Raw genomic sequence first — 23,979 nt, 5'->3', positions numbered from 1 at the left:
TAAATTTAAAGAGATTTGTATATATAATTTGAAACTATGATGTGGCAAACCTAGACAACATGTTAAAAAGCAGAGACATGACTTTGCTGACAAAGGTCCATACAGGCAAAGCTATGGTTTTTCCAGTAGTCATGTATGGATATGATAGTTGGATCATGGGGAAGGCTGAGCACTGAAGAATTGATGCTTTTGAATTGCGGTGCTGGAGAAGACTCTCGAGAGTCCCTTGGACAGCAAAGAGATCAAACCAGTCAATCCTAAAGGAAATAACCCTGAATACTCATTGGAAGGACTGTTGCTGAAGCTGAAGTGACCAATACTTTGGTCACCTGATGTGACTATCTGACTCTTTAGAAAAGACCCTGAGGCTGGGGAAGATGGAAGGCAAAAGGAGAAGAGGGCAGCAGAGGATGAAATGGTTAGATAGTATCACTGACTTAATGGATATGAATTTGAGCAAACTCCAGGAGATCGTAAAGGACTGGGAAGCCCGGTGTGCTGCAGTCCATGGGATCACAGAGTCGGACACAACTTAGCAACTGAACAACAACACAATGTGTGTGTGTTTTTTTTTTTTTAAGATTGAAAGAGCTTGTAACTTTTTGTTAAAGGGCAAACTTGATAGCTTTCCATATGTTCAATAGTTTTCAAGTGTTTGAAAGGATATTTTGCACAAGGGGGAGTAGATGCCATGTCTGATCACAGATACGGGGATGATTTCACAGCTAGTGGAAGATGCAGGTAGTCTCTTTCCCTGATTCTCTTATGGAAAATCCCTGCTCGTATTTTGGACACAGTTAATCTAAGTGATTGTGGTAAACAAGTAGAGACTTTCTGCTTCCTTATATACCTGTTCCTGAGAGGTAAAGACGAACACAGACCTGACACAGGAAAATAGAAAAATAAGAAGAGAGATTCTGTCTTATCAATAATTGGTCATCAGAAGGTTCAAAGTAAAATTTTCCTACATACTCAGACTAGTCATTATGTTTATTAAGAAAATGTTTTTATGTGTTACTTTGAGAACAGAAATCATTAAGGGGAGAAACTGTCATTGAATTTTGGAATTTTCACTGAATTTTTAATTCATCATTGACTTTTCAGTGCCTGCTAAGTGCATGACATGTAGTAGGACCACAAATATTTGTTGAGTAAATGTATTGAATAAAGGGGGTGCCACTGCTTTCACATGGCACTATTCCCAAATGACTTTTCCCAAAACTGCAGAAGTTAGCACATTAGTATCTGACCTCACCTGTTGAACTGTTGTCTCTTTTCCCAAAACTGTTCCTTTCTATTTTTCTTTCTCCCATCAGTCTCCCTTTAACACAAAGTCTCAGTGACACTTTTTAAAACCAGGAATCTTTTTTCATATAGTTGATAAGTGCACAAGCTGGAACACTAATAGCAAAAATACAGTAATCCAGGACCTTAGTAGGAATTTGTGAAATAAACTGGTACATTGGTCACGTTCAATGAGAAGTTTAAAAAAAAAAATTAACTTCACTTTAGAAGGTCCCAGGAAACCATTTTTACAATAATCTAAAATGAAGGGAATTTGATTACATTACAAGTAGGTATTGTCAGAAATCCAATTTTTGGAGTAGATTTTAAGGCTTTGTAAGATATTGTATGAAGGTAGTTTGGCAGTCAAGATGATAAATGTAATTTTAAAATCTCTTTAATGGTTCTAAATGCTTTAGGAAATATGAAATCTAGGAGTTCAGAGAACTAATTGGAGATACTGAATAACAGAGCTATAAAGGTGAAAGTCCAGGGAAGCACATGTTTGGAGTATTAATGTTCCAAACTGTCCTGGAAATCACTTCTCTAAAGAAAATATTGTTCCAGAGATTACCTGTAACTAGGTGATCCTGAGCTGTCTTTTCTTAGTTGCTCTGTAACTTAAGACCTTGGTCACAGACACAGCCAGATAAGCCCTTTTTTTTCTTTCCAGTTAGTCTGTACTCAAAATATGATTCATAGATCCAGTTAATAATAAAAAGTGAATTTTTTTTTTTTTTTTGGCCATGCCATGTAGGATGCAGGATCTCAGTTTCCCAACCAGAGATAGAATCTGTGCCCCCTGCATTGGGAGCATGAAGTCTTAACCACCGGACCCCCAGGGAAGGTCCCCCAAAGTGAATTCTAATAATGATTCTTCAACTGCTTTCAAAATTTTAACAGTAACTTCATCTCCGGCGTGGAACTGCAACAGAAATATTTTGCGTATGAATGCTAAATGCATTAAGTCTAGAAATATCCTTCCTGTTGTTTATTCGTTCACTTAGCTGATATTTGTTGAGTCATTGCCATGAGCCAGTCACTAAACTAATTGCTGGGAAGGGAGCAATATGGCCTCTAGTCTCACTTCCTTTAGCTAGTGATTCAGATGTCACCTGCTAGAGAGGACTTCCCTGCCCGTTTCCTAAAAATAGCATTCCCACCCCGCCTCTCCCTCTCCTTCCCTTCTCACCCTGCTCATTTCTCTCCTTCACACCTTTCACCATCCCTCCTGCTACTTTTTTCCCAGACGTTTTTCTGCCTCAGTTGGATTGTCAAGTGGAAAGATTATTATTATTTTTTAAATGTTAAAAGGAATTGGTTTGTACGTATTTATGGCCACACAGCATGTAGCATGTTAGTTCCCTGGCCAGGAATTGGGAACTCAGAGCCCTAACCACTGGACTGCCAGGGAATTCCAACTTTATTTTATTTTTAATCTTTTTTAGGTCTTACAGTTCAGTGAGCTTCTATTTATTAATTTATTTTGGTCACCTTGCCCTGCACTTGGGATCTTAGTTCCCTGGCCAGGAATCAAACCCACATCCCTTGCCTTGGAAACACAGAGTGTTAACCATTGGACCACCAGCAAAGTCCTCCCAATTTTGCTTTGTCTATTACTTTTTTCTTTAAACCCAGAACAGTTCCTGGCCTATATCCATTTAATAACTCTTTATATAGGATGATAGAAGATGAAGGTGTAAAACAATTACACAAGGGTAGGAAAAAAGAAGTCTGCACAGCTGTCGCAGGGTCTGAGCACAGAGAGTCATCTAACCACCAGGGAAGGGTTTCTTAGATAGGGTGTGCTTTGTGCTGAACAGGATTTTATCAGGTCAAAGGAAAACCAGCATTTGAGAACAAATTTCAGAGGTATTTAGAAATTGTATTTGCCCAACTTTGGTGGTAGGACTTGGGGGTAGAATGTATGTTACCAGTTAAAGATGAATTGTGATTTTTGCTTGGTTTTTCTGATATGAGTGAGTGGATGGATGGAGGTACCACTGATTGAGGGATACAGAAGGGAAACACCCTCCTCCTCCTTCCCTGGGGAAAAAGTTTAGTTTGGGGTAAGTTAGAGCTTCTTGATGAGGGTGAAAGAGGAGAGTGAAAAAGCTGGTTTACAACTCAACATTCAAAAATGAAGATCTTGGCATCCAGTCCTGTCACTTCATGGGAAATAATTGGGGGAAAAGTGGAAACAGTGACAGATTTTCTTTTTTTGAGCTCCAAAATCACTGCAGATGGTGACTGCAGCCATGAAATTAAAAGATGCTTGCACCTTGGAAGGAAAGCTTTGACAAAGCTAAATAGCATATTAAAAAGCAGAGACACCACTTTGCCGACAAAATTACATATAGTCAAAGCTATGGTTTTTCCAGTAGTCATGTACGAATGTGAGAGTTGGACCATAAAGAAGGCTGAGTGCTGAAGAATTGATGCTTTTGAATTGTGGTGCTGGAGGAGACTCTGGAGAATCCCTTGGACAGCAAGATTAAACCAGTCAATCATTGGAAGGACTGATGCTGAAGCTGAAGCTCCAATACTTTGGTCACCTGATGCAAAGAGCCAGCTCACTGGAAAGACCCTGATGCTGGGAAAGACTGAGGACAGGAGGAGAAGGGGGTGACAGACGATGAGAAGGTTGAATGGCATCACTGACTCGATGGACATGAATTTGAGCAAGTTCTGGGAGACAGTGAAGGAAAGAGAAGCCTGGTATGCTGAGGTCCATGGGGTTGCAAAGAGTTGGACGCCACTTAGTGACTACATCAACAACAACAATATTTCTAATGCCTGTAGAATGTTCAGTACCTGGTGGAAGTTTTGGAAGTAGAGCTCATAAGGAGAGGTGAGAGCTGCAGATAAATTTGGAAGCCATCATTCTGTATGCTACAGTTAAGCACTAGTCACAAATACAGTCAGAGATGATGACATCCAGCATAAAGGTAGACCCCAAGGGAAGGCAGCATCTTAGAGCTGGTCAGAGAAAGAAGAGTCAGAAAGGAAGTCTGGTAATACATTTTGTAAGGTATAAGGACAACCAGGAGTTGATGGCTTGCTAATTAAGAGAGGATCATTTTAAGGGAGGGTGGGTAACTTGTCATCCATCCTAGAAGATTCTTTAGGATGTAGACTAAAAAGATACCGTTTGATCTGACCTGACTGACAAGTAGCAGATTGGTAAAGTTACTGAGAACCGTTTGAGGGCAGTGGGCAGAGGGAATCAGGCATGTCAGTGGGCTGTGATGTGAATTAGATCAGGGACTGGGTGGGAGGTGGGGGTGGGCGTGCTGTCCCCCAGAGATTCTTGTCAATGTCTGAGAAACTGGATTAGAAGTGAAGAAATGAAGGTAGGTGTGAGTGTAGACTGTTCTTTAAGAAGTAAGAAAATGAAGGGATGGAGAATGAGAGGTGGTAGCTATGTGGCAGAGTGGGGAGAAGTTCCGTTGTTTTTTTACATTTGGAAAGCTTTTGTGTGTTACGAGATCTGGAGAGAAGAAGAAAGAGATTGGTTTTACAGTTGAGAAGAGGCCATTTCGGGAGCCGAGTCCTGAAGAATGCTGGTAGCTAAATCCTCAGCTGAGGTAGAACAAAGGAAAGTAAGGGTGTTTTTGTCGTTTAGTCACTCAGTTGTGTCCGACTCTTTGCAACTCCATGGACTGTAGCTTGCCAGGCTCCTCTGTCCTTGGGATTTTCCAGGCAAGAATATTGGAGTGGGTTGCCATTTCCTTCTCCAGTGGATCCTTCCAACCCAGGGATTGAACCCTCATCTCTTGCATTGGCAATCAGGTTCTTTACCACTGAGCCACCAGGGAAGCGGAGGTATGGGTAGGAAAAGATTTTTTTAAAGGAAAAAAAGAGGATACAGTAGTTGAGATAGAGTGAAGTAAGAGGTACAGTTATCTAAACAGTGTGAGGAATCAAGATGGCAGAGCAAGTCCTCGAAGGTTATGAGAAGCTTGATATGGCAACCTCAAGGGAAAGGGAATTAAAATATTCAATACAAGCAAGAGACTAGTCAGTAGTGTCAAACACTTAGCTCAACTGGGAAACTCTAAATCAGTGGGTTACACAGTTTGACTCAGTGACATCGCACCAAGAACGAGAGCAGAGGGAGGGTCTGGTTGGAATTGTCCATAGCTGGTGGAGTGCTTTGGAAGGTCAAGGGGGAGAGGAAGTTGAGGTTGCTGGTGAGTTTGGTTGTAATACTGATCTGTGGGTAAACATGAGAAAGTGATTTCTCATAATCACTTTGGAGATTAAAATACAGATCATGGGAGATTAAAATACACTTTAGGAGACTGGATAGTCTTGAAGACTAGAGAGGACTAAGGTTTTGAAGAAAGATGGGCAGGTTTTATCATTTACGTGGTCAGGCAGTGGTATGGTCAGAGATGGAAAGATAGTCGCCTGCGGTCAGTGCAGTGTGGCACATTTTTCTGGGTTTGCAGAGAACTTAAAATCCAGTACAACTGGAATAACAGGACTGTGAATCCACATGCGATACATACTTTGTGAAATTCCTGAAGCTTCAGAGAGGGAAAAAAACGATGTTGCAGAAACTTCAAATACTCCAGAAGACAGATCCCAGGACTGTTTTGTTTGTCGCAGAGTAATCAGCTCCTGGCAAGTTGTCTGTTGTCCGAGCTCAGTAAATATTTGTTGAATGAATAACACCCTCCAGAGAATTTCTTGACTGGGAGATTTATAATGCCGGAAAATTATGGCTCGCAACTGACACCTAGTGGTGGTATACTCAAATTACTAATAAGTGACAGCGTTTTCTTTCTTATTTCAGAGAAATCGTACAGATCAGTGGCAGTAACAGTAATCGCTTTGTTCCTGAAACAATTCTCTCAGTTGATTTTGGGCAGTCTTGATATTGGCATTTACCAGGACTTTAACTTGAAACAATCAGCAGTAATATTTACAGAACGTCCACTGTATGCCAGACACTGTTCTGTGTGCCAGAGATTTTCATGTGGTGTATATTCTCTTGTATATAGGACATCACTGAATTTGAATACATAGATAGAGCATTCCACTCGTTCCAGAACTTAATTTTAGGGTTGTGCGTTTGTGTGTGTGTGTGTGTGTGTGTGTGTGTGTGTGTGTGTGATTTTACATGTGAGACCTTTCTAAATTTGTTTCATAGCTTTTGGTGCTAACATTTCTATGTCATGAAATTACTTTGCCTTAATGTTAGGCTTTCAGGGAGATTGAGGTAAGGAAGTCTCGGGTTTGTTGTCAGTTTATATGATACACATTGTGCAAGATAACTATATAGTATGGAGAACTGTGAACAGATTATATCTTTCCTTCATTGTTGTTCAGTCACTAAATCGTGTCCGACTCTTTGTGACCCCCATGAACTGCAGAACACCTGGCTTCCCTGTCCTTCACTGTCTCCCGGGCCTTGCTCAAACTCATGTCCATTGAGTCAGTGATGCCATCCAACTATTTTGTCCTCTGTCACCCCCTTCTCCTCCTGCCCTCAATCTTTCCCAGCATCAGAATCTTTTCCAATGAGTGGGCTCTTCACATCAGGTGGCCAATGAATTGTAGCTTCAGCGTCAGCATCAGTCCTTCCAATGAATATTCAGGATTGATTTCCTTTAGGATTGACTGGTTTAATCTCCTTGCTGTCCAAGGGACTCTCAAGAGTCTTCTCCAGCACCAGAGTTTGAAAGCATCAGTTCTTCAGTGCTCAGCCTTCTTTATAGTCCAACTCTCACATCTGTATATGACTACTGAAAAACCATAGCTTTAACTATATGGATCTTTGTTAACAAAGTGATGTCTGTGCTTTTTACTATGCTGTCTAGGTTTGTCATAGCTTTGCTTCCAAGGAGCAGGAAGTAAAGTTCTGATATGTTAATAATCATGCTGACATATTTAAAGTATTTATGAATGAACTGACATGATACCTAGGATTTGCACTAAAATACTTTAGGAAGAAAATTTGAGTGTAAATGAAACAAGATGACAGATTTTGAATAATTATTTAAATTATGTCATGGCCAGAGGTTATTCTACTGTTTTTCTCTACTTTTGTAAATTCTAGACATTTTCCACACTAAAAAGTAAACAAAAAAATTAGACTGGTGTGGGTAGAAAGAAAGTTTGTTATGATTAAGTTAGAACATGATCTGTATATTAATATTTAGCAGATTTTCTTGCTTTGCTTTGTTCCATTTGATGTTGTTTGAAGATGAGATTGAATTGCAAGTGTGTGTTTGCTTATAATGGATGAAATGTGATTGAGACCTGACAGGTGGCACATTGTCTAGAGACTATTGGTATTTGGACTTTAAAGCTCATAAGATTTGTTGGACAACAGATTGGAGGCCTGGGAGATAAAATTTAAAGTACTAGGCATCACTGTGGAAATGAGAATTGTCTTAAGACGAAGTTTGGAAACACTTAGGTTTAGAAAGCTGGAATGCGATTTTTTTTTTTTTTCTCTCAGTGCTTCTGCCTTTACAGGGAAGAGAAGAGAAGAGAAAAGGAGCCAGTAATCTGCCATGACAGTCCTCTTGCATTGGATTCTACTTAATTTTCATATAAGATGTATATTCATCATTGATACATGTGGATTTTTGATGTTAAACAGTCTGTTAGGCTCTAAAAGTGTTTTGTATGCCATTAGCGAACCAGACCCCTAAAGTGAAAATTAGAAGCCTGTTTTCTTCTTTTTTTTAGAAGTCTGTTCTCAACAATTTAAAAGGAGCTATCAAATATTTCAGGCAAACAGAAAAATAAAGGGGAAATGTAACTTCCAAATGCTTACTACCTATGTCATCCTAATATTTCGGCACCACCTCATTCCTCTCTGTCTTTCTCTAAGACATAAATTATTACAAATATGACTAAGGCCTTTCTATACAGTTTCTTTTCTCTTCTCGTCCCCCCAGATGTAATTACTAGTCTGAATTTCGTATTTATCACTTCTGCCTTAGTAGAGCCATATTCCTAAACTTAGGCTTAGTACGTGCTTCCCCACGCCCGGGGTTTGTTTTTTTCTTTCTTCGCCTGTAGCGATCTACAGCCCAGCAAAGCGAAGCAAAGATCATTTTTCATCATTCACATTTAACTTTGATATAGCTGTCTCAATCTACAGGGTTTCAATTATTAGGGGTCTGAAAAATAGATTTTAATTTCAATGAGCTATTTAATTGATTTTCTTTAAATAATTAATGCCTGGAGCCTTAGCATTCCATTATGTGACCTCTTTAGCTTTCTGCCTTTGTGGAGAGCACATGCCTTCTAAGGCTTATCTAACTTTCATATTAAGCCCAGTTTAATTTCAACAGCCTTTTCTTGTGTAGAGATAGAAAGAGCATTTCTTTGTCTTTGTCTCTCTCTCTCTCTTTTTTTAATAGCAAAGAAATAGATAAAAAAGAACTTAAATCTGTCATTATGAAAACAGATTTGTTTTCATTTAAAAAGTTGTTTGATAGCATGTTTGTGAATTCTGAGAGAGAAGGAAAATTAAAAAAAAATCTCAATCTGAGTAATTGCCATTGTTTTCTGCTGCTTTGCTTTTGGTTGAAATGTAAGATGGTATTTCTTTGTTTAAGGAATTTTTTTTATTTTAACTGCTAAGAAATACATTTTTCTTGTCCCTGTAGGGAACAGAGAACTATAGGATTCCCTGATCTATCCCTCTGTGTGTCTTCACTATAGGCTCTCGTTTGTAACTGGTATAGTTCAAAATCTGTTGCTTCGGAAAATAATCGTTTTGCTTTAGTCTGCTTGCTCTGTGTACTTCATATTTCAAATTTTGAAACAATTTAAATCCAATTGTTTTAGGTTTTAGCGTTCTCCAGAGAAGAGGGTCATTAGAGCTTCTGGCTTTTAGACACAATTTCTTTAATACACTGGGCTCCCTAGATGCCTCAGTGGTAAAGAAACCTCCTGCCAGTGCGGGAGATGCTGAAGTCATGGATTCGATCCCTGGGTCGGGAAGATCCCCTCGAGAAGAAAATGGCAACCCACGCCAGTATCCTTGCCTGGAGAATTCTGTGGACAGAGGAACCTGGAGGGCTACAGTCCTTAGGATCCCAAAGAGTCAGATGTGGCTGAATGACTGCGCACACACACACTCTTTAAGGCAGATTTGTAGTTTGTGTCAGAGTTACTGGAAATGTTTTAGTGCAGTCTCCCTTCTTTTTTTCGTTGTTCTTTGGTTTCTGCTCTTCAGCTTCCCTCTGCTCTGACGGTTAAGTTTGTATCGTTCCCCTCTAGACCAGTCTTTAATCATGCCCTGACCCTGTGACAGTGCTGTGTCCCTGGCCTCATTCACCCCTGCTCTCTACGTAAACCTAAAGGGTTATCATCCGACTTAGCATAGTAGTAACATTCCTTAAAAACCTACTTGTATGAAGCATTATATAAATATGTTAATGGATTCTCTCTTCTAATCCTTACAACAACCTTGCCAGGTGAAAAGAAATAAATGATCATCATTCTCATTTTTCCCATGAGTTAACTGGGGCACCAACAGATCATTTGTTTAAAACCCCTTGAGGATGGGATTGCCAGATAAAAACATAGGATGCTGAATTACATTTGAATTTCTGATGGACAATAATTTTTGCAAAATCCAGTAACCCTTCTTGGAAAGTACGTGGTAGAGCTGGGATTTTAAACCCTGTAATCCGGTCATGGGTCTCAAGCTGTTGACTGCTGCATTGTACGGGATATGGAGAGTAAAAATCATGCCCACCTGGATGCTCATTCAGCGTTTGGATGGCAGCTACCACCTATTCATTATTGTTTTTTTAGTTGTCCCCCCCGCCCCGCCGACTAATCATATTTACTGAAATGTAAAAGTATTTGCATTCTTTCTGATTTCAAAGTGTCACTTTCACCTTCAAGTAACTTCATATATGCTTTATACATCTTCTTATTTAAGTCTTTACTAATTGTATGTTAAGTGGCAAAATAGAATAAAATGGGACTTTCCTGGAGTACATGCCCATTTTAGCCATTCTGATTCACATAAGATCACCACCATCTTCTTCCTTTTCTCAAAGACAGAAAGATTTAGTTACATGTGTGTGCTAAAAAGACACATTTCTTCTGGTAAGGAAATGACGCTTGAATAAGGTCTTTAGAAAACTAAGAAATTATAAAACACGCATGCAGAATTGAAAGAAACGTTTTACTGAGAATGGCCAAGGAAGCCACTAACTGCGCCAAATGATCCTACAGGGAAGTAAGGGGTGAATTTTCCTGATGAATCGCCACAGGGTTGGACTTTTAGTTTTGCATGTCTAGAAACTGACTGTAAAAAACCAAAGGCATAGGAGATTGAACAACACAGACTTTAAACTTGATGCTTGTGATTTCCAGTTCTAGTGGAACTGCAGAGAGCATATATTAAAAAGAAGACGCTCTTAAAATTAATGAACTATGTGTTTAACATAAGACTTAAAGTCAAGGCATACAGAAATTGAAGAGAGGGATCTTTCTTAGTAAACCTGTCTGTAATTAATGGATGCCTCTGGGAAGATTTTCTATTGTCCGGAAGAAATTGGATAACATCTACAGTAGTGATATCAAGTCAGAATTCTGTAGAGAGTCTAGAAAGGAAAGTGAACGAGAAGGATCAGAGTACAACTCTCAGCAGTTAAAATAGTGTTTGCTGTACGGCCGGCCCTTCTTTTAGTGTACTCCATCTTCATGTATTTTCAGGCACGGTATATTGAAGGATTGGTCGATATGTGGCAAAGTTGCTCTGAACTTATAGTGGTGGTCATTGCCAAGTTATTGTTTCCTTTATAGAAATTAAAACCAAATTACTTTGAACTGCATTTATTCTGTGTAAGTGAAAGTAATTAACCTCCAATTAAAATAAATAAATTTATATTTAAAAAAAGAAAGTTCCTATGAGAACTTTCAGAAGTCACTATATTGCTATATAGCCAGCTTTTTACTATTTTGTAGAAGTCATTAATAGTCATTTATATTTTTGTGTTTTTTTAAATGTAGGTATGATATAATCACCTTTGGGACATGGTGGACTGCAAGTCATTAATAAAAAGAAAAATGTGTCCTTTCTTTTATTATATAAATCTTTTCATGAAGCAATGACTTGATACAGCAAAACTTATTAAACCTTCGAATCTCTAGCCAAGTAAAAAGTAAATGGTTTTCTTTAAACACCCACTGCTGTGAATGTTGAGTTGGCTACATAAGGACCGAGCCTGATTACCAACTTGTTTGGAATTAAGTGTTTGCATTTTAAGTGACTTAAATTGAAAAGAATTTTTTTTTCCTGTTCAAACTAGTTGTAAGAGAAAGCTTGATATAAGATTTAAATAAGAAATTTGTTCATTTATTGAGCAATGATTTATCGAATGTCCATTCTGTGCCAGGCATTGTTACGTCTCTGAGCATCAGTGAACGTGACAAAAATCCCTGTTCTTCATTTTAGTTGAAAAGACAAACAAGCAACGTGTAAACGAATAAATGTGTAATTGTAAGTAGTAGATGACCAGTTCTGTGAAGTAAAAGCTTGGCACATACAGAAAAATTTTCCAAACTCTGTATTATAATTTTCAGAGTACAGCAAATGCCCTGTCTGTCTGTCTGTATTCCGCAATTAACATGTTTAAGATATATTTGCTTTATCTGTCCATCCATATGTGTCTCTGAGTGTCTGGCTATTTAGGTTTATTTTTTTCCTTCAAATCATTTGAAAATTATGTTGCAGATATCTTTCTCATTATAATAATGAAAATGTAACAATGTAATAATAAAATATGATAATTGATGATTACTAATACTTCATCCCTAAGTATTTCAACAAACATCTCTTCAGAATGAGAACATTCTTCCTTATAGTAGGGAGTTAACTAGCATTTAGTTCTCTTACTTCCTTCAGTTGGGGTTGTCATAGCTAATGAAAAGTGACCAAAGGATTTAGAATATTTTCAGGTCATCTAAACATAGAGAGTTTATAGAGTTTCCTTGGGAAGAGATCTGATAAATAGAAATAGTTTTAAAAATTGAATGATAGCTACTTTGCAGGTGTATTTTTATGACTTTTCGAGTTTTTAATTCTTGAAAACATGGAACTAGTCTTCATCTAAACACTGTGAATGGAAATGCACATTTACTGAGAAATTGCTCCAGTTATAAGCCATGCTAGGCTTCCCTGGTGGCTCAGACGGTAAAGCGTCTGACTACAATGCGGGAGACCCGGGTTCGATCCCTGGGTCAGAAAGATCCTCTGGAGAAGGAAATGGCACCCCACTCCAGTACTCTTGCCTGGAAAATCCTATGGACGGAGGAGCCTGGTAGGCTACAGTCTACGGGGTCGCAAAGAGTCGGACACGACTGAGCGACTTCACTTCACTTTTAAGCTATGCTGAGCACATTTATATGCTATCTTTTGAATCCTAGAAACTTTTCAAGAATGTTAAAACATATCTCTGTGCTATGAAAGAAAGAGTAATCATTTCTTTAAGTAAAAAAGTTTATTTAATTACAGCTGGACTATCTAGTGGCAAAGCAAGGAATTTGGAGACCTGTCTTCTGTGGAAAGCACAAGCAGTTTCCACTGTGTCTTGTTGCATTTTAAGGAGAGTTAGCATTCTCTGCTTTTAGAGGCTTTCTTTCAAAAGAAATAGCTAAATACGTAAGCGGAGTTGATGATAGATGTTGCTTTATTTGTTTCTTTTTTTTGAGTCACTTTTGTGGTTCAGTTCATTTCAAGCCACTCAGTGGTGTCCAGCTTTTTGCGACCCCATGGACCGCAGCACGCCAGGCCTCCCTGTCCATTGCCAACTCCCAGAGTTTACCCAAACTCATGTCCATTGAGTCAGTGATGCCATCCAGCCATCTCATCCTCTGTTGTCGCCTTCTCCTCCTGACTTCAATCTTTCCCAGCATCAGGGTCTTTTCAAATGAGTCAGTTCTTCTCATCAGGTGGCCAAAGTATTGGAGTTTCAGCTTCAGCATCAGTCCTTCCAGTGAACACTCAGGACTAATGTCCTTTGGAATGGACTGGTTGGATCTCCTTGCAGAGAGCTTCAAGAGATTCTCAAGAGTCTTCTCCAACACCGCAGTTCAAAAACGTCAATTCTTTGGCTCTCAGCTTTCTTTGTAGTCCAACTCTCATATCCATGCTTGACTACTGGAAAAACCATAGCTTTGACTAGATGGACCTTTGTTGGCAAAGTAATGTCTCTGCTTTTTAATATGCTGTCTAGGTTGGTCATAACTTTTCTTCCAAGGAGCAAGCGTCTTTTAATCACCATCTGCAGTGATTTTGGAGCCCCCACAAAATAAAGTCTGTCACTGTTTCCATTGTTTCCCATCACTATGAAGTGATGGGACCAGATATCATGATCTTAGTTTTCTTAATGTTGAGTTTTAAGTCAACTTTTACTCTCCTCTTTCACTTTCAATAAGAGGCTCTTTAGTTCTTCTTCGCTTTCTGCCATAAGGGTGGTGTCATCTGCATATCTGAGGTTGTTGATATTTCTCCTGGCAATCTTGATTCCAGCTGGTGCTTCATCCAGCCCAGCATTTGTCATGATGTACTCTGCATATAAGTTAAATTAGCAGGTTGACAATATATAGCCTTGACGTACTCCTTTCCCTATTTGGAACCAGTCTGTTGTTCCTTGTCCAGTTCTAACTGTTGTTTCCTGAACTGCATACAGATTTCTCAAGAGGCAGGTCAGGTGGTCTGGTATTCCCATGTCTTTAAGAATTTTCCAGAGTTTGTTGTGGTCCACACAGTCAAAGGCTTTGGCGTAGTCAACAAAGCAGATGTTTTTCTGGAATTCTCAGTGATCCAACGGATGTTGGCAATTTGATCTCTGGTTCCTCTGCCTTTTCTAAATCCAGCTTGAACATCTGGAGGTTCACAATTCATGTACTGTTGAAGCTTGGCTTGGAAAATTTTGAGCATTACTTTACTAGTGTGTGAAATTAGTGCAATTGTGCAGTAGTTTGAGCATTCTTTGGCATTGCCTTTCTTTGGGATTGGAATGAAAACTGACCTTTTCCAGTCCTGTGGCCACTGCTGAGTTTTCCAAATTTGCTTGCATATTGAATGCAGCACTTTCACAGCATCATCTTTCAGGATTTGAAATAGTTCCACTGGAATTCCATCACCTCCACTAGCTTTGTTCATAATGATGCTTCCTAAGGCCCTCTTGAATTTGCATTACAGGATGTCCAGCTCTAGGTTGTTGCTCACACCATCATGATTATCTGGGTCATGAAGATCTTTTTTGTATAGTTCTTCTATGTATTCTTGCCACCTCTTCTTAATATCTTCTGCTTCTGTTAGGTCCATACCATTTCTGTCTTTTATTGTGCCCATCTTTTCATGAAATGTTCCCTTGGTATCTCTTATTTTCTTGAAGAGATTCTAGTCTTTCCCATTCTATTGTTTTCCTCTTTCTTTGCATTGATCTCTGAGGAAGGCTTTCTTATCTCTCCTTGATAGTCTTTGGAACACTGCATTCAAATGGGTGTATCTTTCCTTTTCTCCTTTGCCTTTTGCTTCTCTTTTTACAGCTATTTGTAAGGCCTCCTTAGACAACCATTTCGCCTTTTACATTTCTTTTCCTTGGGGATGGTCTTGATCCCTGCATCCTGTACAATGTATAAAAATTCATATAAAAAAAGTTTTATATGACAATTATGGATTCTTTATATTTGACACTCAATCAAATTCTGCCCAGCATTGCAGTCTAACAAAATGGATTAAATTTATCCCATACATGTATAAGCATTATTTTCTCAGTTACATTCTTTTTAAAGAGTCAGGGCTGTGTGTTCTGATTCAGTAGATCTGAACAGACTTCTTGGGTTTGTCAATACTGCCAGTCTGGGGACCACACTCTGAGTATCTACCTGTTTGTCCTCTCTCAGTACTTACCTTCGTACTTATCACTTACTTTAAATGTTCTCTCATCCATGGCTCCTTTTTTTTTTTTTTTACTTCTGTGTATTGAAACTGTCAGTTGTTCTCAAATGTTAGTGTGTAGGTGAATCACCAGGGAAAATTGTGGACAAAGCAGATTTCTGATTGGACTCCAAACATTGATTTTTAGCAAGTCCCTGAGCTGGTCTATGGATAGCAGTTGGCGCAGTCCTGACTTTCCCATTTGATCACCTGCTCCTCATCACCATGACTGTCTGTTGTGTTTGTCTCTGTTTTTTAATACTGTCGTATCATTCTTCATTCATATGTCTGTCTCCCTCCAGCATCCCTAAAGGAAAAGAACTGTTTTACTTAGCATTATGACTTCAGTGCTTAATACCATGCAGTATTAAAAAGCAGTAGACTTGATAAAAATAAATTACTAAACAAATGGAAAAAGAAAAAAGGCAGTAGACTTGAGTACCACCTGTATAATTAAGCTCTGTGATCTTGGAGAACTTACTTAATCTCCCTGAGCCTCTGTGTCCACTTTTGTTCCATGGTAATATTTACTCACTATGGAAATTAGCTCTCAGGCTGGTAGTATTTAGTGTAGTAATTTACATACAGAATGTTCCCAATAAATGGAAACCATTGCTACTGTGGCAGTTGTGTTATGAAAGAAGCAAAATAAATGTTTGAGTTTGTGAAATACTGTTAATAATGACTTCAGCATTCAAATCCAGGATATGTGGTTAACACTTCATTAAAAGATCTTGGCTTAATTGTCTCAATTAAACATAGTTTCCTGTTTTGCTATTTTATGAAAATATTATGAAGTGAAACCATGCCTTGGATCTTTTCTCTCCCACAGGAAAACAAAGAAACCGCTTGGAACCCATGGACACCATCTTTGTTAAACAGGTGAAAGAGGGCGGACCTGCTTTTGAAGCTGGATTATGCACAGGTGCTGATATCTAAACAGACTCTAAATTTCTTACTTTGTTTCTTCCATATTTCATTTTCCATATTTTTCTTTCTCCTTCTGTATGTTTCTTTCTTCCTCTTCATATTAGTTATTTCTGAGACCTAGTTAGTTATATGCTTCCTGATACCCAAATAGATACATTCTGACAGAAATACAGAGTTGTACACGACTGAGCAACTTAGCACACGCACACGCAATTTGTGGGCACTTTTGTTGTTGTTCAGTTGCTAAGTGGTGTCTGACTCTGTGCGACCCATGTATTGCAGCACGCCAGGCTTCTCTTTCCATCACTATTTCCATGAGTTTGCTCAGACTCACATCCATTGAGTCAGTGATGCCATCCAACCATCTCATCCTCTCAACCGTTGCCCTTTTCTCTTGCCCTCAGTTTTTCCCAGCATCTTTTCCCAGGGTCTTTTCCAATGAATCAGCTCTTTGCATCACATGGCCAAAGTATTGGAGCTTCAACTTCAGCATCAGTCCTTCCAATGAATATTCAGGGTTGATTTCCTTTAGGATTGACTGTTTTGATCTCCTTGCTGTCCAAGAGACTCTCAAGAGTCTTCTCTAGTACCAGAGTTCAAAAGTGTCAATTCTTTGGCATTCAGCCTTCGTTGTAGTCCAACTCTCACATCCATACATGACTACTGGAAAAACCATAGCTTTGACTAAACAGACCTTTGTTGGCAAAGCTTTTTAATATACTGTCTAGGTTTGTCATAGGTTTTTTTCCAAGGAGCAAGGATCTTTTAATTTCAAAAAAACGGGCACTTTTAGTTACCACTTAATAATGGACTCTCAGAGGCCCTTTAAAACAACCTATTTTGCATACATTTAATTTTGACAAAGGTGAACAAAATAGTAAAATGATGAAGATATTTATTGATCTAATTAAAATAATCTTGATGCTCCAAATTCCAGAAGAGCCTGGCCTGCCAGAGATGAATTAGTTCATTCCACCACCAAGAGTAGCTTATTTTTTTGGTTAAAATGGTAAATTTTCTTTATTTAAAAAATTTTTATCAGTATAGTTGCTTTATAGTGTTGTGTTAGTTTCTGCTGTGCAGCAAAGTGAATTGGCTATACTTATATATAAAACCCCTCTGTGTTGGATTTCCTTCCCATTTACACCCCTTAGTGCATCAAGTACAGTTCCCTCTGCTATAGAGTAGAATTCTCATTAGTTATCTATTTTATACATCGTATCAGTAGTGTATATGTGTCAGTCCCAATCTCCCAATTCATTCCATCCCTCCAAGTCCCCAAAGAGTAACTGAAGTCTCCAGTGCAATGCAAGCAAGCCCAGCTGCATATCTGCAGGGTGTGGTCTGTTTGTTCTAAAATATTCTGTGACTTATGATTTTCATAAAAACTAGCTAGGACTTAGAGTAATGCACACACTAAAATAGTTACCCCTTTCTCTTGTTTTTAAACATGAGATAATTTAAAATGGGAATTAATGAAAAACTATCTTTCACTGCCTTTTGATTAAAATATCTTTTCAGCTACAAGTGTAAGTATTGGGTGTCATTCCTAAGATATATTAGGATGCACTGTTAATTTGTTAGTTGTTTTTTTGGTCATAGTTGAGGGGCTGTGCTAGGCACATGAAAAGTACATTTTTTCTATTTTCTTCTTTCCCTTGTCCTTCCTCTCATTTATTTTCTTTTATGCTCCATTGAATTTTTTTGTGTCATCCAGACATCCTTTACCCCATTAAAATGAAGAACAAGTTAATATATATAAAGTCAAACCCATGTGCATACCCATATTTAATTTCTGAGAGATTGGGAGAATACGACAAAGAAATTAGTTGGACTAAAATCGGAGGACACTGAACTTCCCTTGTGGTCCAGTGGTTAAGACTCCACACCAGGGCTGTGTCCCGGTCGAGGAGCTAAGATTCCACATATTGCACTGCATAGCCAAAAAACTTAAAAAATAAATAAATAAAATTAGGGGATTTATTTATATAAATATTTAGAGATAAAATACTTTTTGAGGTTTCTAAATTCATCAGTTGCTGCACTCTTCATTTAAAACATCATTATGTCTCATAAGCTGGATATATTAAAATTTAGGATCACTTTTATAAAAGATACTTTACAAAACAATGAGCAAGGATATATCAAAAATAAGTATATTACTCAGGAAGTATTACAAAAGTACTCAGAAGTGACATTGTAAAGGAATTCCTCATGTGTTTTTTTAATTCCTCTTTGAAGGTGATCGAATTATAAAAGTCAATGGAGAAAGTGTTATTGGAAAGACCTATTCTCAAGTAATTGCTTTAATCCAGAACAGGTAAGTCTTGACATGGTTAATTTTGGCCAAAGATGGGTTTTATAAATCAATGAAGAAAGTAGACTTAATACAATATTGTATTCCTATAAGAAGCTGATTTGATGTAAAGATAGGACACCTTCCTTTAAAGTTGAAAATGCATTTGAAAGTTGCCAAGAGCGTACTACCAGAGGATGGCGTATTTGGTGGCTTTGTTTTGGCAAATTTACTAGATTTGTAATTAAAATCCTTTTGAGCCTGAGAGGCATACATTTTAGATTTGCCATTAAGTTTCTTACTTTTATTTGAAGTGACAATTAAATTTGTTTATAATATGTATAGAAATACTTGCATATATAATTTATTTTAAAACTACTAAGATAACTTATCTTTAAATAGCTTATTGAATAATATTCTTGGCTCAGATTCATTTGTTTTAACAAAGACCACAAGAAATCATCTTTTAATCCACTTGTCTGCCTACTGTCTGCAGAATAGGATTTTGAGTTTTAGAGGTAGAATAGTATTTATAGAGTGACTGACTATAAAGATAATTTAGTCCAACTCTCTTTCTCTCTGTCACACACCTAGACTTTTTTTTTTTAATTACAAATACGGAAATCAAAAGCCAAAGAGGTTGCCATATTAAATTTTGACCAAGAATAAGCCATGACTCTACTAGGGTCTGATTTCCAGATCATCATCACAAGAGGTTCTACCCAGATTGAAATACAGGAACTTTTAGGTGACCTATCGCTTTATATTAGCCGCACACAGTGGCCTGTAATTAAATTGAAGTTCACTGTTTTCTGAAGACTTCTGTCAAGCTCCTCTAACCATGTCTGAAGCAGTTCATGCTATAATCTCACTTATTTACATGAGGATCCTTGGTGACGTCAGTGGTAAAAACCCTGCCTGCCAATGCAGAAGATGTAAGAGATGCAGGTCCAGTTCCTGGGTTGGAAAGATCCCCTGGAGGAGGAAATGGCATCCCACTGCAGCTTCTCCAGCGGGCTTCCCCAGTGGCTCAGCGGGCAAAGAATTTGCCTGCCAATGCAGGAGACGCAAGAGACACAGATTCAGTCCCTGGGTCAGGAAGATCCCTGGAGGAGGAAATGGCATCCCACTCCAGCTTCTCCAGCAGGCTTCCCCAGTGGCTCAGCGGGCAAAGAATTTGCCTGCCAATGCAGGAGACGCAAGAGACACAGATTCAGTCCCTGGGTCAGGAAGATCCCTGGAGGAGGAAATGGCATCCCACTCCAGCTTCTCCAGCGGGCTTCCCCAGTGGCTCAGCGGGCAAAGAATTTGTCTGCCAATGCAGGAGACACAAGAGACACAGATTCAGTCCCTGGGTCAGGAAGATCCCTAGAGGAGGAAATGGCAACCCACTCCAGTCTTCTTGCCTGGAAAATCCCATGGACAGAGGCGCCTGGCAGGCTACAGTCCATGGCGTTGCAAAGAGTTGGACATGACTGAGTGACTAAGCAGCAACAACGATTTACACAAATGCCCTAATACGTTGCCACTTTCAGAGTTGGGTGATCATGATTTATTGATTTCAGAGTATTCTTTTTACTATTGGATTCTAGGTGTTCCTGAGTGACACCTATTTGATCTTAAGTATTGAGGAAACCTGGGGACTGGTGAAGAATTGAAAGCCTCCCTCAGAGGCAGTGGGGAGATCTACCCAAATTTTCTTTTTGAAAATAATTTAGATCATGATAAATATAACAATATGTTTTGTCAACCTATAATTTAAGAGTTTTCAGGGTATTTCTTAACATATCGTCTTTAAAAGTACCATTTTCCCAAAACAACCATAATTTAATCTTTGTTTTCCTCAAACTCCACATTATTATTATTATTTTTTTTTTTTTTTGGTTACTGATGCAGTTCATCTTTCACGATAATAACATTTTGGAATGACAGTCTTAATTTTTCACCAGTAAAGCAATTTGAAAAATTAAATAAATAAATAAAATAAATGTTTTTTTTTCATGATCTTATTTTTCTTTTAAAAAATTGTGTTCCTTTTGTCTGCAGTTGGTAGCAAATGGATTAATGCAGCACAAAGCCATTGAGATTCTGCAGTGTATTAATGTAAAAATGTATCCTTGCAGAAGAATTTATCTAAGCATCAGTATGTATTTTCTACCAACTCTAAATGTTGAAATTCAAGTACTTACATATTTTCTTAGTAGAATTTATTTGAACCTGTGGTTCTTACTGGTTTACTATTCTCTTTGCATTTATGAACCTAAAAATAAGGGTTCAAATAGAGACACCAGTAAATTATTAGATTTGGGGTTTTTTGTTGTTTGTTTCTTAATCTCATGATTGTATTGGGGGGAAATCTATCCAGTATTGTTAGGATAGATACTGAAGCCCTAGCTGGGGACAGCACCACTATCCTTGCTTATCTCAATGTAATTCTGATATCACAGGACTCAATATAATTTTTCCCTTTGAGCTGTTTTAAACCTAGAGAAACTTGTCTATTATTTCAACAGGACACTTGCAGTACCAAAATAAAATGAGACTTTGAGCTATTCCTGTAAAAGCGCTAAATTAAATCATGGAGAAGAAAGCAAATAGTTGAGATGCTGTGTGGTTTTTAAAGATAAAGCATCGTTTTGATGATTGTGATGGTGAACTCTTATTTCCTTCCCTTCTGAGGCCAAGAGGGAATATTTCAAAATTAGGATGCTCAGTATTGCTTAAAATGTTAAATTTGAGGGTTCTTTGATTATTTTCGTGTTAATGGGTTTTTAACTTGATAAACAGTGAGACTATGTAGTAAAAATTTGTAATTTGTTTTGTGACCTGAGATAAAGGAATACATAATTATATATTGATGAGTTTTGTTCCAGGAATATTCAATATAAGTAATATACTTGGTGTTTCTAAATTAGAAGCATGTTGTAAAGAACACTTGACCAATTCTGAATAGCTCAAACATATGTACATAATTATTATATATGCATAAAAAGTATTGCTTTTCATTTTAATGATTTGGATTTGAAAGTAAAGATTTTTAAAATCTGCAAGTTAAACTCATAAAAATACCTGAGTTACCTCTTTTTTTCCTTTATGTCCTTCTTGTATAATTTTTGCCTCCCCTAAAATAGTTTATGTATATTCAATTTCAGTGATACAACATTGGAACTTAGTGTTATGCCAAAAGATGAAGACATTCTCCAAGTGGTAAGTTTTATTTGTTTAAATATGTGGATTGTTTTATAGTTATGAATGTTAATAAAAATTCTCTAAAGATAGAGGTAAATTATATTTTTTAAAAAAAGATTCTAAAGGGGAAAACCTTTAAACACTCTGTTTTTCTCTACACTTTACCAAAAAGAGAGAGAGAGAGACAGACACAGACCACTGTCAATTTTTTACAGTTAAGCAACATGAGAATGTTTTATTAATTTCACAGTAAACTTGCTATTGTCATTTGGAATGAGATTCCTAAAGAGTTTGTTTGCCCCAGTGTTGCGTTCTAGATTATTCCTTTGACCAAAGCCAAACCTCAGGATGCAAGTAAATATCCCCAGGAATTAGGCTTTAAAAAAAAATTATAAAGTCAGAAGTTGTATGAAAGCCATTTCTTATTTTTTCAGTAAGTATTACTGCTTATAAATTAACTTACCAAACAGTTTTCAACAGTATCCATTCATTCCATTAGAAGGAATGTTCACAATGAGTACAGGCCACACCTTAAGGGAAAAATATGTTAACATCTTAGAGAGGGAATGAAATTAGATAGCTGAAAACCTATAGCATTTGTCTTAAAATACCTTTTTCCTCTTGAGAAAGAAAACAAATTGAATGGAGTATTCAACTCCTTTATTAAACTCAGATATTGCTGATGGTAAAAAAAAAGACAAATTTCATTCAGGAATACTTTCCCTCAGTTGACTTTTGTAGTTCAGCAGAATAAAGCAGTTAGATTGGGGAAATAGTAGCGGCTGCTGAAGTTTGTGATTTTTAGAAAACTTCCTTTTAGAGAATTGTCATTGCTGTTTCGGAGAAGGCAATGGCAACCCACTCCATTGTTCTTGCCTGGAAAATCCCATGGATGGAGGAGCCTGGTAGGCTGCAGTCCATGAGGTCGTAAAGAGTCACACACCTGAAGCGACTTAGCAGCAGCAGCAGCACCACCATTGCTGTTTTACTCAGAACTAATGGAATCTTTGTGATAGGAATCAAAAAAGGATGTTTCTCATTTATAAGGCGTTAATTTGAACTTGGCTCAAATAATCTTTGTAAACACTTTTTTTTTTTACAAAAATTATTACTAAAGCTAATCCTAATAATTCCACTTACAGAAGCCTGGTGTGCTGCAGTCCATGCGGTCGCAAAGAGTCAGACACGACTGAGCGACTAAACTGAACTGATTGACTTACACGTAAAATTTAATTAACCAAAATTCGTGGAGATCAACCTTGTGTTTTCAAGGCAGGCCGATTTCATTTTAAAATGGCAGTTTTACTGATAAAAGATTATCCTTCTTAAGTGCACAGTTCTGTTGAGGTCAGTGGTGTCTGATCAAGGAGGGATAACCATCCATGATGGTTTTCTTAATCAAGTAGAATTAGTTGCAGAGTTCCTACCCTGATCATTCAGCACAATGAAAGAGTAACAATCATAACCATGGAAGGCAGTGAAGTCACTAGATTGAGAATAAAGAGGGGCTTATTCTCTAGGGCTCTTCTTATGCAAAGGACCAGGAGGTGATACTAACAGGGTAGGGCAGACTTGACCTTGAACTGTTGTATTCTCCTGACTCAGAGATAGAGTGCTCTTCCGAACCAGAACTCTAGGGAAGAGTCATCTTTAGTAGACTCTTTCCTCGCTAAGGTGAAGGCACTGGTGGGGCTTTGTTAGAACAGTGAAAGAATTAGTTCATTTCAGAGTAGCTGGCGATGAATAAATGCCAAGGGAAAGGAATCAAGCACAGAATGATCATCCTAGCTGATCATCCTGGTTGATGCAGGGGATCAGCAATGCAATAATGTTCTAAGGATGTGATCAGTGGGAAATTTAATTGATGAGTCTCTTTGTGTTTTATCTAAAGTAAAATCCCATGGGCGGAGGAGCCTGGTAGGCTGCAGTCCATAGGTTCGAGAAGAGTCGGACACGACTGAGTGACTTCACTTTCACGCATTGGAGAAGGAAATGCGTGAAACCCACTCCAGTGTTCTTGCCTGGAGAATCCCAGGGACGGGGGAACCTGGTGGGCTGCCGGTCGCACAGAGTCAGACACGACTGAAGTGATTTAGCAGCAGCAGCAGAGGGAAACTACAAATTGTTGCACCACAGGGAAAAGTTGGTTCACTGGGCTGACCCAAGCACACAGATCTTCAAAATTCCTCAGTAAAGGGTCCTGATATATTGTAACAGAAAAGTCATATTCTTACAACTTGTTGTTTTATTTTAAGCATAAGGAATTAAAAGCGCCACCTTCCGACGTAGGCGGTGTCGGTTCCATCCCTAGTTGGGGCCCTAAGATCCCACATGCCTCACAACA

At 38.1% G+C, this 23,979-nt stretch overlaps 1 protein-coding gene across 4 annotated transcripts in view; it reads left to right on the top strand.

The window, feature by feature from the left end:
- Positions 1 to 23,979, top strand: part of ARHGAP21 (Rho GTPase activating protein 21) — a 132,353-nt gene that overhangs the window by 69,670 nt on the left and 38,704 nt on the right. For all 4 annotated transcript variants that reach the window (XM_018057106.1, XM_018057103.1, XM_018057104.1 and 1 more), the window contains 3 exons: positions 16,053 to 16,145; positions 18,392 to 18,470; positions 21,599 to 21,653. In XM_018057106.1, the coding sequence (XP_017912595.1) occupies positions 16,053 to 16,145; positions 18,392 to 18,470; positions 21,599 to 21,653 (227 nt within the window). The remainder of the gene's footprint in view (positions 1 to 16,052; positions 16,146 to 18,391; positions 18,471 to 21,598; positions 21,654 to 23,979) is intronic.

The sequence above is a fragment of the Capra hircus genome, chromosome 13 (assembly GCF_001704415.2).
Source record: "Capra hircus breed San Clemente chromosome 13, ASM170441v1, whole genome shotgun sequence".
NCBI lineage: Eukaryota > Metazoa > Chordata > Mammalia > Artiodactyla > Bovidae > Capra > Capra hircus.
This window is presented reverse-complemented; position numbering and strand designations above follow the sequence as displayed.